Source organism: Muntiacus reevesi, chromosome 3 (assembly GCF_963930625.1).
Source record: "Muntiacus reevesi chromosome 3, mMunRee1.1, whole genome shotgun sequence".
Taxonomy (NCBI): Eukaryota; Metazoa; Chordata; class Mammalia; order Artiodactyla; family Cervidae; genus Muntiacus; species Muntiacus reevesi.
Genome location: NC_089251.1, coordinates 261,462,684 through 261,477,888, shown reverse-complemented (window position 1 = coordinate 261,477,888; position 15,205 = coordinate 261,462,684). Strand labels below are relative to the sequence as shown.

The 15,205-nt window shown below is 34.7% G+C and overlaps 1 protein-coding gene across 2 annotated transcripts in view; it reads right to left on the bottom strand.

Annotated features, from left to right (window-relative positions):
- Positions 1-6,387: 6,387 nt before the first annotated feature.
- GULP1 (GULP PTB domain containing engulfment adaptor 1) overlaps positions 6,388-15,205 on the bottom strand; it is a 306,541-nt gene continuing 297,723 nt past the window's right edge. Inside the window, exons 14-15 of one of the 2 annotated variants that reach the window (XM_065931908.1) lie at positions 14,032-14,042; positions 6,388-8,372 (exon numbers count right to left, since the gene is read on the bottom strand). In XM_065931908.1, coding sequence (XP_065787980.1) covers positions 8,351-8,372; positions 14,032-14,042 — 33 coding nt within the window. In that variant the 3' untranslated portion in view covers positions 6,388-8,350. The remainder of the gene's footprint in view (positions 8,373-14,031; positions 14,043-15,205) is intronic. The other variant, XM_065931909.1, reaches the window with a different exon arrangement.

Below are 15,205 nucleotides of genomic sequence, written 5' to 3'. Positions count from 1 at the left end.
AATATGGACTGAAAGTGCCTGGGGGTCCCCACACAAACTCCTGTCCTAATTACACCTGAGAAACCCAGTGTATTAAAAACTGTGGAGGGCCAATCAGTCTATTTCTTTTTGGACAACTTTCTGCTCACTAATGCCCCTGGTCTGCTTTCCTCCCAATCCGCTGCCATAATGGGGCTGCCTGGACAAGCCAAATATTTTTCAATTATTGATTTGAAGGATGCTTTCTAGAGGTAAACCTATATTAGATCATCCTCTACCTATGACTTTAAGACAATTGAAAGGATTCTTGGGCTTACAGGATACTGCCACATTTGGATTCCAGGTTATGGGGAACTTGCCTGGCTTTTATATAAACTTATAACTGATGCCCACTCTCACCACTACTATGCAACAAAGTTTTGGAAGTTTTGGCCAGAGCAGTCAGAGCAGAAAAAGAAATAAAAGGAATCCAGATTGGAAAAGAAGAAGTAAAACTCTCACTGTTTGCAGATGACATGATCCTCTACATAGAAAACTCTAAAGATTCCACCAGAAAATTACTAGAACTAATTAATGAATACAGTAAAGCTGCAGGATATAAAATTAACATGCAGAAATCCCTTGCATTCCTATACATGAACAATGAGAAAACAGAAAGAGAAATTAAGGAAACAATTCCATTCACCATTGCAACGGAAAGAATAAAATACTCAGGAAGAGATCTACCTAAAGAAACAAAAGACCTATATGTAGAAAACTATAAAACACCGATGAAAGAAATCAAACATGACACAAATAGAGGGAGAAATATACCATGTTCATGGATTGGAAGAATCAATACAGTGAAAATGAGTATACTACCCAAAGCAATCTATAGAGTCAATGCAATCCCTATCAAGCCACCAAAGGTATTTTTCAGAGAATTAGAATAATTTCACAATTTGTATGGAATTACAAAAAACCTCAAATAGCCTCGAAAGCAATCTTGAGAAAGAAGAATGGAACTGGATGAATCAACCTACCTGACTTCAGGCTATACTACATAGCAACAGTCATCAAGACAGTATGGTACTGGCACAAAGACAGAAATATAGATCAATGGAACAGAATTGAAAGCCCAGAGATAAATCCATGCACCTATGGACACCTTATCTTTGACAAAGGAGACAAGAATATACAATGGAGAAAAGACAATCTCTTTAACAAGTGGTGCTGGGAAAACTGGTCAACCACTTGTAAAAGAATGAAACTAGAACACTTTCTAACACCATACACAAAAATAAATTAAAAATGGATTAAAGATCTAAATGTAAGACCATAAACCATAAAACTCTTAGAGGAAAACATAGGCAAAACACTCTCTGACATAAATCACAGCAGGATACTCTATAACTCACCTCCCAGAGTAATGGAAATGAAAGCAGAAATAAACAAACGGGACCTAATTAAACTTAAAAGCTTTTGCACAACAAAGGAAACTATAAGCAAGGTGAAAAGATAGCCTTAAGAATGGAGAAACTAATAGCAAGCGAAGCAACTGATAAAGAATTAATCTCAAGAATAAACAAGCAGCTCCTGCAGCTCAATTCCAGAAAAATAAATGACCCAATTAAAAAATGGACCAAAGAACTAAACAGACATTTCTCCAAAGAAGACATACAGATGGCTAACAAACACATGAAAAGAAGCTCAACATCACTCATTATCAGAGAAATTCAAATCAAAACCACAATGAGGTACCATCTCACACCAGTCAGAATGGCTGCCATCAAAAAGTCTACAAACAATAAGTGCTGGAGAGGGTGTGAAGGAAAAGGAACCCTCTTACACTGTTGGTGGAAACAGTGTACAAACTAGTACAGCCACTATGGAGAACAGTGTGGAGATTCCTTAAAAAACTGGGACTAGAACTGCCATATGACCCAGCAATCCCACTCCTGGGCACACACACGGAGGAAACCAGAATTGAAAGAGACACGTGCACCCCATTGTTCATTGCAGCAATGCTTACAATAGCCAGGACATGGCAGCAACCTAGATGTCCATAGGGAGACAAAGGGATAAGAAAGCTGTGGTACATATACACAATGGAATATTACTCAAGTTATTAAAAAGAATGCATTTGAATCAGTTCTAATGAGGTGAATGAAACTGGAGCCTGTTATACAGAATAAAGTAAGTTAGAAAGAAAAACACCAATACAGTACATTAATGCATATATATGGAATTTAGGAAGATGGTAACGATGACCCTATATGTGAGACAACAAAAGAGACACAGATGTAAATTACAGACTGTTGGACTCTGGGAGAAGGCAAGGGTGGGATGATTTGAGAGGATAGCATTGAAACATGTATATTATATGTGAAATAGATCACCAGTCCAGATTCGATGCATGAGACAGGGTGCTTAGGGCTGGTGCACTGGGATGACCCTGAGGGATGGGATGGGGAGGGAGATGGGAGGGGGGTTCAGGATGGGGAACACATGTACATCCATGGCTGATTCATGTGAATGTATGGCAAAAACCACTACAATATTGTAAAGTAATTAGTCTCCAATTAAAATTTAAAAAAAAATCTATAAGATCATAAATAAAATAAAATAAAATAAACTTATAACTGAGACTCAGCAGGCCCAAAGTCACAAGCTGGTTTGGTCTTTAGTTATTCAAAAGGCTTTTAAGGCTCTTCAAATTGCTCTCTTGCAGGCTCCAACTTTGAGTTTGTCCACAGGATCAGAGTTTAGTTTGTTTGTTACTGAAAATAAAGGCTATGGCCACATTGCTTAAGGGTAATTGTTACTATTGTTTTGCTAATGCCTAAAGCTCATAAGTTTAGTAATGGGTGAAATTTCACTGTACTAACTTCTTGTGATGTAAGTTCAGAGCAACAGTGCTCCACCTTTAAAGCTGCTCTTGCTGAAGGTGTGTCAAAAGCTCTAGGAATAGAATATCACTTGCACTGTTTTGGAGACTCCAGTCTTCGGAAAAGGTAGAAAAAAGCTAATGACATTATTAAGAGACATCTGTGTAAGCTAACTCATGAAACACAAGACAGTTGTTTTAAAGTTTTAGCCATAGCTTTAATGAGGGCTCAAGCTGCCCCTAAGAAGAAAGGACTGTCTCTATGACAGACTTTTTTTGTGCATAGATACTGTCATAGCTCCTGAAGCCTTAAAATTAACTATGTGACTCAGCTTTTAGCTTTTCAACAGTCATTACCAGGAGGTTAAGTCCTGACGGAACCTTTGAGTCAAACAGCTATTTGAGCGAGGAACCAAGATGGGCCTGAGAATCTAGGTGGGCTTGCTTCTGCTGACTCCAGAAATCCTGAGTCTGCCTTTGACCCTTAAGACAACGCTTTCCTATCCTAGACTCATTCCTATGCTGCATTCCACACTTGGTCTAATTGCTGGGTCTGCGGAGCACTTCCTTCCTCAATTGAAGACTTCCCATGGTGGGTTTCTCTGCTTCAAGGAAAGGACTTTCTTCAACTCTGCAAAAATCTTCACCAACAACAATCGTATGTGATGCCTCTTCTTGATCTGATGACATCTAGTAATCCTAAAATGGACTGATATAACCATGACGTGGTCACATTTGACTTTAAATTTTGATTTTAACTTGGTCCAATGACTATTTTGCCTTACATCTATAACTGTATAATGGGGTTTGTTTCTAACCGTCTGAAAGTTTTTAAGTTACAAATGGTTGCTCAAGCTCCTACGAGTGCCATAACCTCCTCCAACTATTTCTTGGGGGCCCTGGATCAGAGACCCTCAATAAGAGAGTTAGGAGAATATGTTGCCTCAACAAGTTTAGGACAGTGACCCAACAAAGCAGGAAGTAGTTATGGAATGAAAATGATGCCCCTTTCCCTTGGCAACATAATTCTCCTAAAAGAAGAGGGGGGAATGAGAGAGTCAATCCTTAGGCAGGTTGATAAGGGGTCTAGTGTCTCTGAGGAGAAGAGAGGGGTCTGGTGTTCTCAAGGAGGAAGAAAGGACAAACGTTTTATTTTTTCCTCTACATTCCTTAGTCTTAGTCACATAAAATGTTTTGTTTTGTTTTTTCTTTAAGCCTGGAACTGCTGCTGCTGCTGCTAAGTCACTTCAGTTGTGTCCGACTCTGTGTGATCCCATAGACGGCAGCCCACCAGGCTCCCCCATTCCTGGGATTCTCCAGGCAAGAACACTGGATTGGGTTGCCATTTCCTTCTCCAATGCATGAAAGTGAAAAGTGAAAGCGAAGCCAGTCATGTCCGACTTGCAGTGACCCCATGGACTGCAGCTACCAGGCTCCTCCGTCCATGGGATTTTCCAAGCAAGAGTACTGGAGTGGGGTGCCTTTTCCTTGGAACTGATGATTACACAACAAAAACTCAGTTTAAACTCTGTATTAGGGCTTATATAACAACGTATCCTGCTTGGGGACAGTTTCTCCTTCCTGAAAGCCTTCTGACTAATCCTGATATTTTACAATGTATACTATGGGAGTGGGTCTGGTAGCACCTTTCTATTGCTAAATTCTAACCCTGTTATCCTAAAATGTAAATTGTGGGAGTGGGTCTGGTTAAATTTTCACAAACTTGAGACCTTCTTTTGATTTATTGTAATAATTAGTTAAAAAGTATATAACTCCCTTGCTAACAGTGAGGGGGACACTCTCCATCTGCCTTTTGATGTCTATGTTAGAAGCATTCTCTGTCCCTTTTTCACTTCAATAAAACTCTGCTACACCAAAGCTCTTGAGTGATGGAGACTGGTCCCTGGTTCCGAAGCTAAATCTTCGGAGATCACAAATCTGACATTGTGTAGGTGGACTCCGGGAGTTGGTGATGGACAGGGAGGCCTGGCGTGCTGTGGTTCATGGGGTCGCAAAGAGTCAGAAAAGACACAGCGACTGAATGAACTGAACTTGAAAGTAAAGAAATAGACCATAAATTATTTTAAGACCTCACTAGAGTAAAGGAATACTATTTCAGATGAATTCCAGAGAAATATCTTTTGAGGGACAGAATTTTATAAGTGGGTTACATTCGGACCTTAATAATATAAGGTTAATACATGGAACAAAGGTATGTGACTAAGTTTGTGTAAAATTTATGAGATGGGTGTTAGAGGGAGAAGTTCTTGAGATATTTGCCTGAGGTTATCTAGGGAAGGAGAAGACAATTAAGTTAGGTGCTTCTCCATGAGTCACAGGTGCCCGAGGGCATACTAGCCATACCCATGTCTAGTGTGTTAGCTGCCCATTAAGAGTGTAGCTTGGGTGGAGTCTGGGATTTAGTTGTCAAAACTGAGTCCAAGATTCATCAAGTAATTTAACAGAGGCTGAAACACAAAATCATGAGTAAATATTGAATTTGGAACTATAGATGGAAACACTGGAACAGAAAAATTATTAACAGCCAGGTTTTTTTCATGGTTATGTTAAGTAACATCAAAAAGAGCAAAAATAGAAGTCAGTATTTAGAAATGCAACAACACAAAATCTATCAGAAATTCTATCTGAAAGTGAAGTCCCATAATGTGACTAAAATCTAAAAAAATCAAATACATAATATAACAAGAAAAGATGAAGAAAATTATTCTCATTGGCCTGTCTTCATAAGTCTCACACTGGATTTCTAACATGATAGACACTTGCCAGTACTAGGAACCCAAATTTAAGCATGACTAAATATTAATATTTGGTTCACACTGTACTTTAATACATACAGGTTTTCATTTACTAATTCATATAAATATCTTACTTTTCCTTTAGGACAATAAACTAACTGAAGGCAGGGATCTGGTCATCTTCTGTTTAACAATGTCTGCTAGAAACTTACCAAATGTTTTCTTACCCACATAAGACATGTTATTCACAGGGAGTAATAAAGGAATTTTATTGAACAGATGGATAAAGTGCTCATTGTTGTGCAAAGGCTGTGTATGTGTCCTGAGTACCATTAAAATACTTAACATTGTGTTTTATATAGGTTCAAAACTTTATGACATTCTAATTAGCCACAACTTAAAATCCTATTATCAGGTCCACCTTTATAAGACTATCAGCAAACATACCCTTTGTATTACTAGGATAAAAGGGCTTTTCATTCTGAAAAGAGATATGTATATAATACAGTTACTATAGCAGATGCTTCTGGTAAAAGAAAGCAAACTATGACCTTTCTCACCAGCAAGATGAAATCTCCTGTTTTCACAACAGAATGATGGTTGATCATAAAGCTAGAATGTGTGTGGGCTGTAAGAAATGTCTGCTTCCTTCTTTTTCTTTCTGTCTTTCTTTTGGCACTGATTTACAACCAGTAAAATCTGGCATGAAATTAGCCTCAGAATGTGTCTAAGTGAATTAGAGATTATTTAATGAGTTATAATATATACAAATATAAATTATACAACTTTATTTAAAATCATTTATTTTCAGCAAAATCAAACATATCGTTGAGTTTACATAGAAATACAATTTGCAACTGGATCTTCATAAAAATGCACTGGTGAAATAAAATGTTCATAATTAATGACCAATTATATATACTATTTAATCATGCCAGTAGCAGGATTGATTACCTTTAAAAATTGGTAAAGTAACTTATTTTAAATGTGCAAAGTACTCTATTGTGTTGCCATTGATAATAAATTGCCACTAAATATATACCTATTACATAAAGCTTTTTAAAGTACAATAAAAATACAAATTCTATCTGTTAAAAAAAAGCCATTGATAGGGCTTCTAAACATCCTCATTATACAAATTCCAAAATACTATATGACAAACAAAATTATAAAGACTCTTCTTTATGAAACATATACTATCCTCTAATTAAGGTACAACTGAACAGATAACAGAAAACAAAGAGGAAGGCTTATATAGGCCGTCGAATATTATGAAGATACATACAAATATAATATTGCATAAGCATATCTGATTTCTGTTTCTAGTGAAAATGCACCTTTAGCACATGAAGAGAATTCCCAAGACTAAAAGAAAAGGAAAATTCTTGAGATCTACCTTCTATCTAAGCTCACATTTTCATTAATTTAATTTACTTTTCTTATAATGAGATGAACCAAATTATATATCTGACCATAAATTTCTGCTGCATTCCGTATAAATTAGAGTCTGTTACATAACAGGTGAATATATAGAAAACAATTTTTTTTTTTAAAAGCTAAAGTTCACCAGCACAAGACTCAGGTGCAAGAGAATGTTACTGTTCAGGTTAAAGACTACACTGAGCAGTAATTCCATTCATTTCAAATATGAGATCCTGACTTTAATGGAGAAAACATTAAATTTGCTAAATAGTATTGATAATTCACAAAGAAAAGGTGCCATAGATTTTTTAAAGTATCAGAATTAACGGGCTATCACAAAATAAAACTTGGTGAGAAAATACTTTAATCAGGGGAGAAATATAAGAAGAATAGTCTTATTCAGTGAGAAAAAATTTATTTGGTAAAGCAAATATGGTTAATAGATGCTGCAACTATAGACAGTATATATTCCAAATCATTTTTAGGAAACATCAGATTAAACAACATTTAGATGTTTAGTAATGTAACTTATCTTGATAGAAACTAAATTTTAAGTCCTTTGTGAATAGCAAGCTTTTGTTTTTCCACAATCTTTATGTATGAAACAAAATATTTAGAGTATAGCTGATAATAATAACTAACATTATGACCTTGAGCCTAGTAATAACAACTCTAAACACATTTAGTTTAATTATTATTGGGATTTATATTTCTGTTATTTTACCTGTTAAAAATGATATGGTGGTGTTACATTCAGAGTTTACATTTTCCCAATAATATGAACAGCATTTCATACAAAAAATGATATCTGTCTAATGAATGGTAACATGTTTATTGGTTTGAATATAGAACATATTTAGTTTGGCATTGGTATATCTCTTAGGATTCTGAAAGGTAACATTTAGGTATGGCTTTTGGGAAATTAATAATAAACTAGCAGCCTAGAGAATGAACATAAATTTGAAGAAGCTAATTATTCAGAACTCAGACAAAGGCAGATATTTGGATAATGTGTCTCTCAATTATAAATTCTTCTACAAACAAACTGAAAGGAACATAAAAGTATGATTTAATTTACAGTAAGTTCTTAAAGCAACTGTTCTTAGATCAACAGTGAATGCAACAGGGAATTTTACTGAAATAATTCTCAAAAAGTTAAGAGACTCAAAAATATATTGGCACATTTATAATACCTGACATAAGTAATAATGACTGATATATATATATATATGTATACAAAACAATTTTAACAGATTCAGGATGTCTTGTTCTTTACATCAGCACCTGCTGTCTAAAGGGTCGAGACAAAATACTGTGCCTTCGAGAGTTAGTCCCATTTTGAACCCCTCCTGTAAAACAAAGTAAAATCATTAAAATAGGAAATGCTCATAGAAAAAAAAATCTGTAAATGAAAAAGACTATGAACAAAAGTTGAAATTATGCTTTGGTCAAAAAAGAAATAATTATATGTCAAATGTTGACTTGTCAAATTTGTATCAAGTGCTTTTATATCCATTAACATTTTAAATATTTTAAATATACATGAGGATAGCATCCATTGCTAGCTAGACAGCATATTAAAAAGACATGACCAACCTAGACAGCATATTAAAAAGCAGAGACAATACTTTGCCAACAAAGGTCCATCTAGTCAAAGTTATGGTTTTTCCAGTGGTCATGTATGGATGTGAGAGTTGGAATACAAAGAAAACTGAGTGCCGAAAAATTGATGTTTTTGAATTGTGGTGTTGGAGAAGACTGTTGAGAGTCCCTTGGACGGCAAGAGATCCAACCAGTCCATCCTAAAGGAAATCAGTTCTGAATATTCATTGGAAGGACTGATGCTGAAGCTGAAACTCCAATACTTTGACCACCTGATGTGAAGAACTGACTCCTTGGCAAAGACCTTGATGCTGGGCAAGATTGAAGGTGGGAGAAGAAGGGGATAACAGAAGATGAGATGCTTGGATGGCATCACCGACTCAATGGACATGAGTTTGAGTAAACTCCAGGTTTGGTGATGTACAGGGAGGCCTGGCGTGGTGCGATTCATGGGGTTGCAAAGAGTCTGACACGACTGAGGGACTGAACTGAACTAAGCAATTGAACTGAACTGAGCATCTGAACTGAACTGAGCATCTATAAGAGACAGAAGAAAACAGGACTATGTGGAGTTAATTTTAAGACTTAAATGTTTCTTTTCAGTAAAGTCTACTTCATGTCGTTCTACTGTAGCTTAAAAAGGTTCCTTGACTTTAAAGGTCAGTGTTCATTTAAGTATAAACACAATAGCTAGATCTCAATCTGATGACAGTTTAATAGTATTCACCTTTCTTTCTTTCTTTAATAGCTTTTACCTTTCTTTCAGTGAAAGGTTTTCATCTTTCACTGCCCAGAGCCTGGTAAAATAAACTGTATTGCATTAAGGAATTGCAGTGCCGTATCCTGTGTAGGGGATCCTACGGTAGCACAGGACTGCAGACCACTTTGCCATGGAAAAGCTTCCTCTGCAGCTTCCATATTGACTCAGTGATAAAGAACCCACCTGCCAATGCAGGAGATGCTGCTTCAATCTCTGCATTGGGAATATTCCCTGTGTTGCAGGGAAGAAGCCAATTCTGACTCCATGTTGGAAACTGTTTCTTTGACTTGCTGTTATTGTTATAATCATACTAAATGGCTTGCCTGGAGGACCCTGCCCCTCTGCTTGACAGTAAACTAAAGTGCCTTTGTTTAGCTCATGGAGAAACAGTTTGTTCCTGCCCACCTGTGAATAAAAGAGATTAACACACCCCTTCTGAAGGCTGGACATTCCCTTGGAGATGTTTTGCAAGACTAAAGACCCTTTCTCTTTACTTCCCACTGCATCTCCCTCTCTATTCTGGCTTTTGATGTTAATTCCTCATTGATTCTTTCTCTCTGATCTATAAAAGAACCTGGCATCCAGACCCCAAGAAGATGGTTATTTTGAGGCGCTAGCCTTCCATGTTCCTGGTCTGCCAGCTCTCCGATTAAAGTCTCTTCCTTGCCTCAACACGTTGCCTCTTGGATTCACTGGTCTACTGTGCAGCGAGCAGAGCAAGCTTGGACTTGGCTAACACCTGGAGAAGGAAACGGCAACCCACTCCAGTATTCTTGCCTGGGAAATACCATGGACGAAGAGTCTGTCAAGGTACAGTCCATGGAATCTCAAAAGAGTCAGACATGATTGAGCGACTAAACAACTAGTTTTGCAGTTGCTTGCATTTGCAAATTATTTGAATTCCACTCACTCTAGCATGTGTTAGCATGGTGGCTAACCTGGTGGCTCAGATGGTGAAGAATCTGCCTGCAATGTGGGAGACTAGGGTTTGATCCCTGAGTGAGGAAGATCCCCTGGAGAAGGAAACAGCAACCCATTCCAGTATTCTTGTCTGGGAAATCCAATGGACAGAGGAGTCTGGTGGGCTACAGTCCATGGGGTTGCAAAGAGTTGGACATGACTGAGAGGCTAACACTTTGTCGTAGCATGTTTTAAATGCTTCTGGAAGTTAAACTGCCTTAATTTATTAATAGCAAGGACACAATTGCCATGAAAAAATTTTTTTTCCAAGAGTTTTAGTAAAAATTCAGTGGCAAAGGATTTTGTCCTTCTCTTCTCAAAGCTCTCTTCTCTTCTGTATAAAGTAATTGATAGATGACCATCTCTGGCCTTACTATCTCTCCCATACTCATCCTTGCCTATAAAATGAAATGTAGACAGCAGTCTGTTTCTGAGGAAAAGAAAATCTTTCTCAAAGAGAAGGCTTTTGTCCTCTGTTCTGCTTTGTCTTTCATTTAATTAGATGGCATCTACCTGTGTGCCAGCCAAATACATATTCATTTGCATTTCCTCAAATGAATTTGTGGAATTTGAGTTACCTTCAAATATAATTGGTAGCTAACGTACTTTTATTAAAAGTCCAATGAAAACAGTATCACATAGAGGAAGAGAACCATTACAAAATGCAAGCCACAACTTTTTTGTTATTAGTGTTTAGAGAATGCTCTTCATTATGCCTACAGCAAAAAGTCCACATGGCAATACCATCACTTTAATGATTTTTCAAAACTACTTCTCATTATTTGAAATACAAATTCTATTTAGTTAAGTAAAAGTCAGAGTACTTACCATTTATTTAAAAGCCTATTCTTGTCACAAGCAGAGATATTTTGCCACCTGTATGCATATTTTTTAAACAGCTACCAAATAGTTAGAAAAGTCCATACTTTAAACTGAAGATACTGTAAATAAACTTCTTTTTAAAATATCTTATTTGGATATCTGAGGATCTATGTACTATATCATCTTCTAGAATATTATTAGATAGATAGACAAATACTGTGGCTATGTATTACCTTTGCAAAGATTTGATATCATTGTTTTTAAAATGTTATCAGTTCATTCTGAAATTAAACCACTATCACTTTAATTACCCTGAAAATATAATTTATCAATGTGCTATTACTATCAGTGAAGTTGCTCAGTCATGTCCGACTCTTTGCGATCCCATGAACTGTAGCCTACCAGGCTTCTCCATCCATGGAAGTATCCAGGCAAGAGTACTGGAGTGGGTTGCCATTTCCTTCTCCAGAGGATCTTCCCGACCCAGGGATTGAACCCAGATCTCCCAAATTGCAGGCAGACACTTTACCGTATGAGCTACCAGGGAAAAGCAGAATAGTAATCAAAGTAAGATAGGAGTTGATCATTATCTCAAGAGCAGCAAAAAGTATTTGCATATTAATTACAAGAATATCTCCAAGTTTTTATAAGGATCCTTTTGGATTCCTTTTAGATTAACTTAATTACCTCTTTTGATTTTGACACATTGTCACATGGCTTCTTGGTTTTCTTTCCTCCTAAAATAAAATTTCCCACACATTTTCTGACCCTTCCTCTCTAGGTCTCATTTAGTAAGTCATGATTTAACAAATGCTCAGTCCTTCTAAAGTTCCATATCCTCTTGAATTTTAAACCTCTGAGTGAAAATAAGGCTTATTTAACTTATGTAGGGATGGAATGGAGATTATAATTAATATCACACAAAATAATGATTTTATTATTAATGTGTTATTAATAATATAAGTTATATAAAATGTTTTCCCCAATTGTATTTTCTTACTTTGAAATAGAAAAGTATATCAAGGAAGAAAAAAACCGCTCATATGTAACAATTAACATGTTGAAGTATGTCCTCTGAATCTCCCTTTTTTCTACCTATAAATTTAAAAAATAATTTAATAATATAGCTATATATTATATATAACATTTATTTGATGTATTACATACATTATATATACATTTCTGTATTCTATTTTTTTAATCTTAGCAGAACAAATTTCTCTGAGTCCATGTAAAACTAATTTGATGATTTTATGATGTTTTATTAATTTTAATATGATTCGTTTCCTGTATTTTATAATTTTAAATAAGGCTGACTGGATGTTTCTATGCATAGAGATTTTCCATATTCAAAGTTATTTTCTCTTCAGGATAGATTGCATTAAAGTTTTTGATACCACATAGAAATACAAGTATTAGCAACAAATTACTGCCCAAGGGATGCTATGAACTGATCTTGACCCAGCAATGATTTAGAGTGCTTGTTTCATTACACTTTCATTTGCACTCATACTAGTAAAAAATAAAATGCTTAATTTGCTGAACTAAAATAGCATTTATAGCTGTTAATTTGTATGTTTTCTTTGATTAGATTTAACATGTCTATAAATACGTAGCCATTTATGGTTGTTTGTGAGCAACTGCCTTTTTATCTGTTGATTATTTAGTTTCCTTATCATTTGTCTACTTATTTTAATTATATATACACAATATGGTTGTATTTTTTAAAACAAATATAAAGAAGTACAGAAGTTTTTCTACAAGAAACTGCATGTATATATTTTCCTTATAAAAATTTCTTTATAATTCAAAAGTTTGATAAGTATGTAATTGTATTTCAAATATTTTAAACTACCCAAGGTTTCTAAAATTTATCTGAATATTTGTTGTATACTTCAGTTATACACTGATCTTCCAAATTATTAACCAGTTGAATTAACATCACTTGCAAAATTTATTTATCTTTCATTGACTTACCATGGTTCTTTTTTAACATGTTAAGTTATTATAATGAATAAGGGACACTTCTGGGATATCAATAATATTACACTAATTTGTCTGACAGTGACATGTAATGAGAAGTGTAAATTATGTCAAATCAGATACCCACATAATTGATTTCAAACAAATATCTAATTTTCTAACAATTTATAAAAAATATGGCTTAATAGTTCTGTTTAAATTCTTACATTCATGAGATGTTTCTTCAATTTCCTCTATAAATAAAAGAGTAAAATCCAAAATTTCAGTAAGCTTAACTCAATATAATTTATATGCATGCAAGCTAAGTCATTTCAGTTGTGCTGACTCTTTGCAACACAATGAACTGTAGACTGCTAGGCTCCTCTATGGGATTCTCAAGGTAAGAATACTGCAGAGGTGCCAGGCCCTTCTCTGGGGGACCTTCCCGACTCAGGGATAGAACCTGAATTTCAGCCCATTATGTCTCCTGGCATTGCAGGAGGATTGTTTACCATTAGTGCCTATACTGTATTAAGTTTTTACATTATATGCAAATATAAAAATAGTAACTAAATGTGTGCATTCAATTAATCAGACTAACAAGATTAATAATGAGAGCTGTCATAGATTTTAGATAAAATATTATTTTACTTTAGTTAAATTAAAATTGCAAATAAATCATGGATTAAAAGAAACAGATAATGAGATGGACAATGCAATAGTGACTAATTCATTGAAAAAAAAACTTCAGAATATGAGTATAAACCTCTTTAAACACAACTAATAATCAGACATATTCATGTGAACTGCTATTTGAGTATTTATTAAATAAAGCATGCAAATATTAAGGTTTAACTTCAAGAAGCCATAACTTGTTTAAAATATGAAAATGATATACCAACCATCTCTGGCGCTACCAACCATGAAAGCAGAAAAGAATGAAAAAGACATTAAGAAATAACAAAAAAACCACAGTGTAACATTATCTAACACATGTTAAATCATTCCAATACAATGTTTCTCAAACTAGGTTTCTACAAAAATCTGGAGATACAGGTTTATTTTCTAAAATATATAGAAAGCATTTGTTGTGTGGAAATCTAAAAAAACATTGGTAGTAACTCCTTGTGGTTCTTACAACCTTTGAGAACAAATACTACCATATCAGTGTCCATGTTTTTGTCTGTTCCTACAAAAACATTGGTGCTGAGGTAGAATAAGCATAATTGATAAAATCAATTAAAAGGTAAATTATTTTCATATGAAATAAATAAAGCATTATCACTAAACAATCATGCACTATTTGCATGAAGTCTCTTAGTATTTGAATAGAAAAGATGTGCAGAAACTGTGTCATCAAATAAGATACATGCTGATATCAACAGAAGTTTGATGTCGGTGGTTTTAGCTTCAGCCGAGTAAAATAACCCATGCGATTATAATGAAGTTTGTAATTAGAGTTTTATTAGGTGCTATAATTTTGCTTTTAATTGATAAGTTTTGAATTAGCAATTATATAAGATCTGTAAGGATAAAATGCTTTTTAACTTTTGTAAGTATTTATGAAATGTTATAATAAAAGTCAGTATTAAGGATTTAAAATAACTTTTATGCAAAAGGGAATTATAAATCATTCAACTTGAGAAATTTTTATTTTAACATATTCTTAAAAAATCTCAAGATATGTTAAACAATCCAAATTTTAAGATAGAGAGGTATTATTACATCTGGAATAATAAGGAAAATCACATAATACTTAAAAAACTGCTTCATACCTTCAGTCCAAAAATCAGTGAAAGGATATTTATGATCTTTCTAAGAAGTAGTGTTTTATCAGTGTTAGAAGATCATAATCCACCCGTTAATTTTTTTTCCAGGAAATAAAGCATAGAAGAGTGAGTATATTGTCCAGGCCGAATAAGTAAAGTCATCACATATTTTCAGTCAGCTTCATATAAGCTGGTTGATATAATGAGCTGACCTCTGACTGCATTCTACCACATATATTTTGTCTTTTTGGTAAAAAATAGGATATAAAAACTTCATCAAGATATAAAAGGAAATATAAAGAGAAGA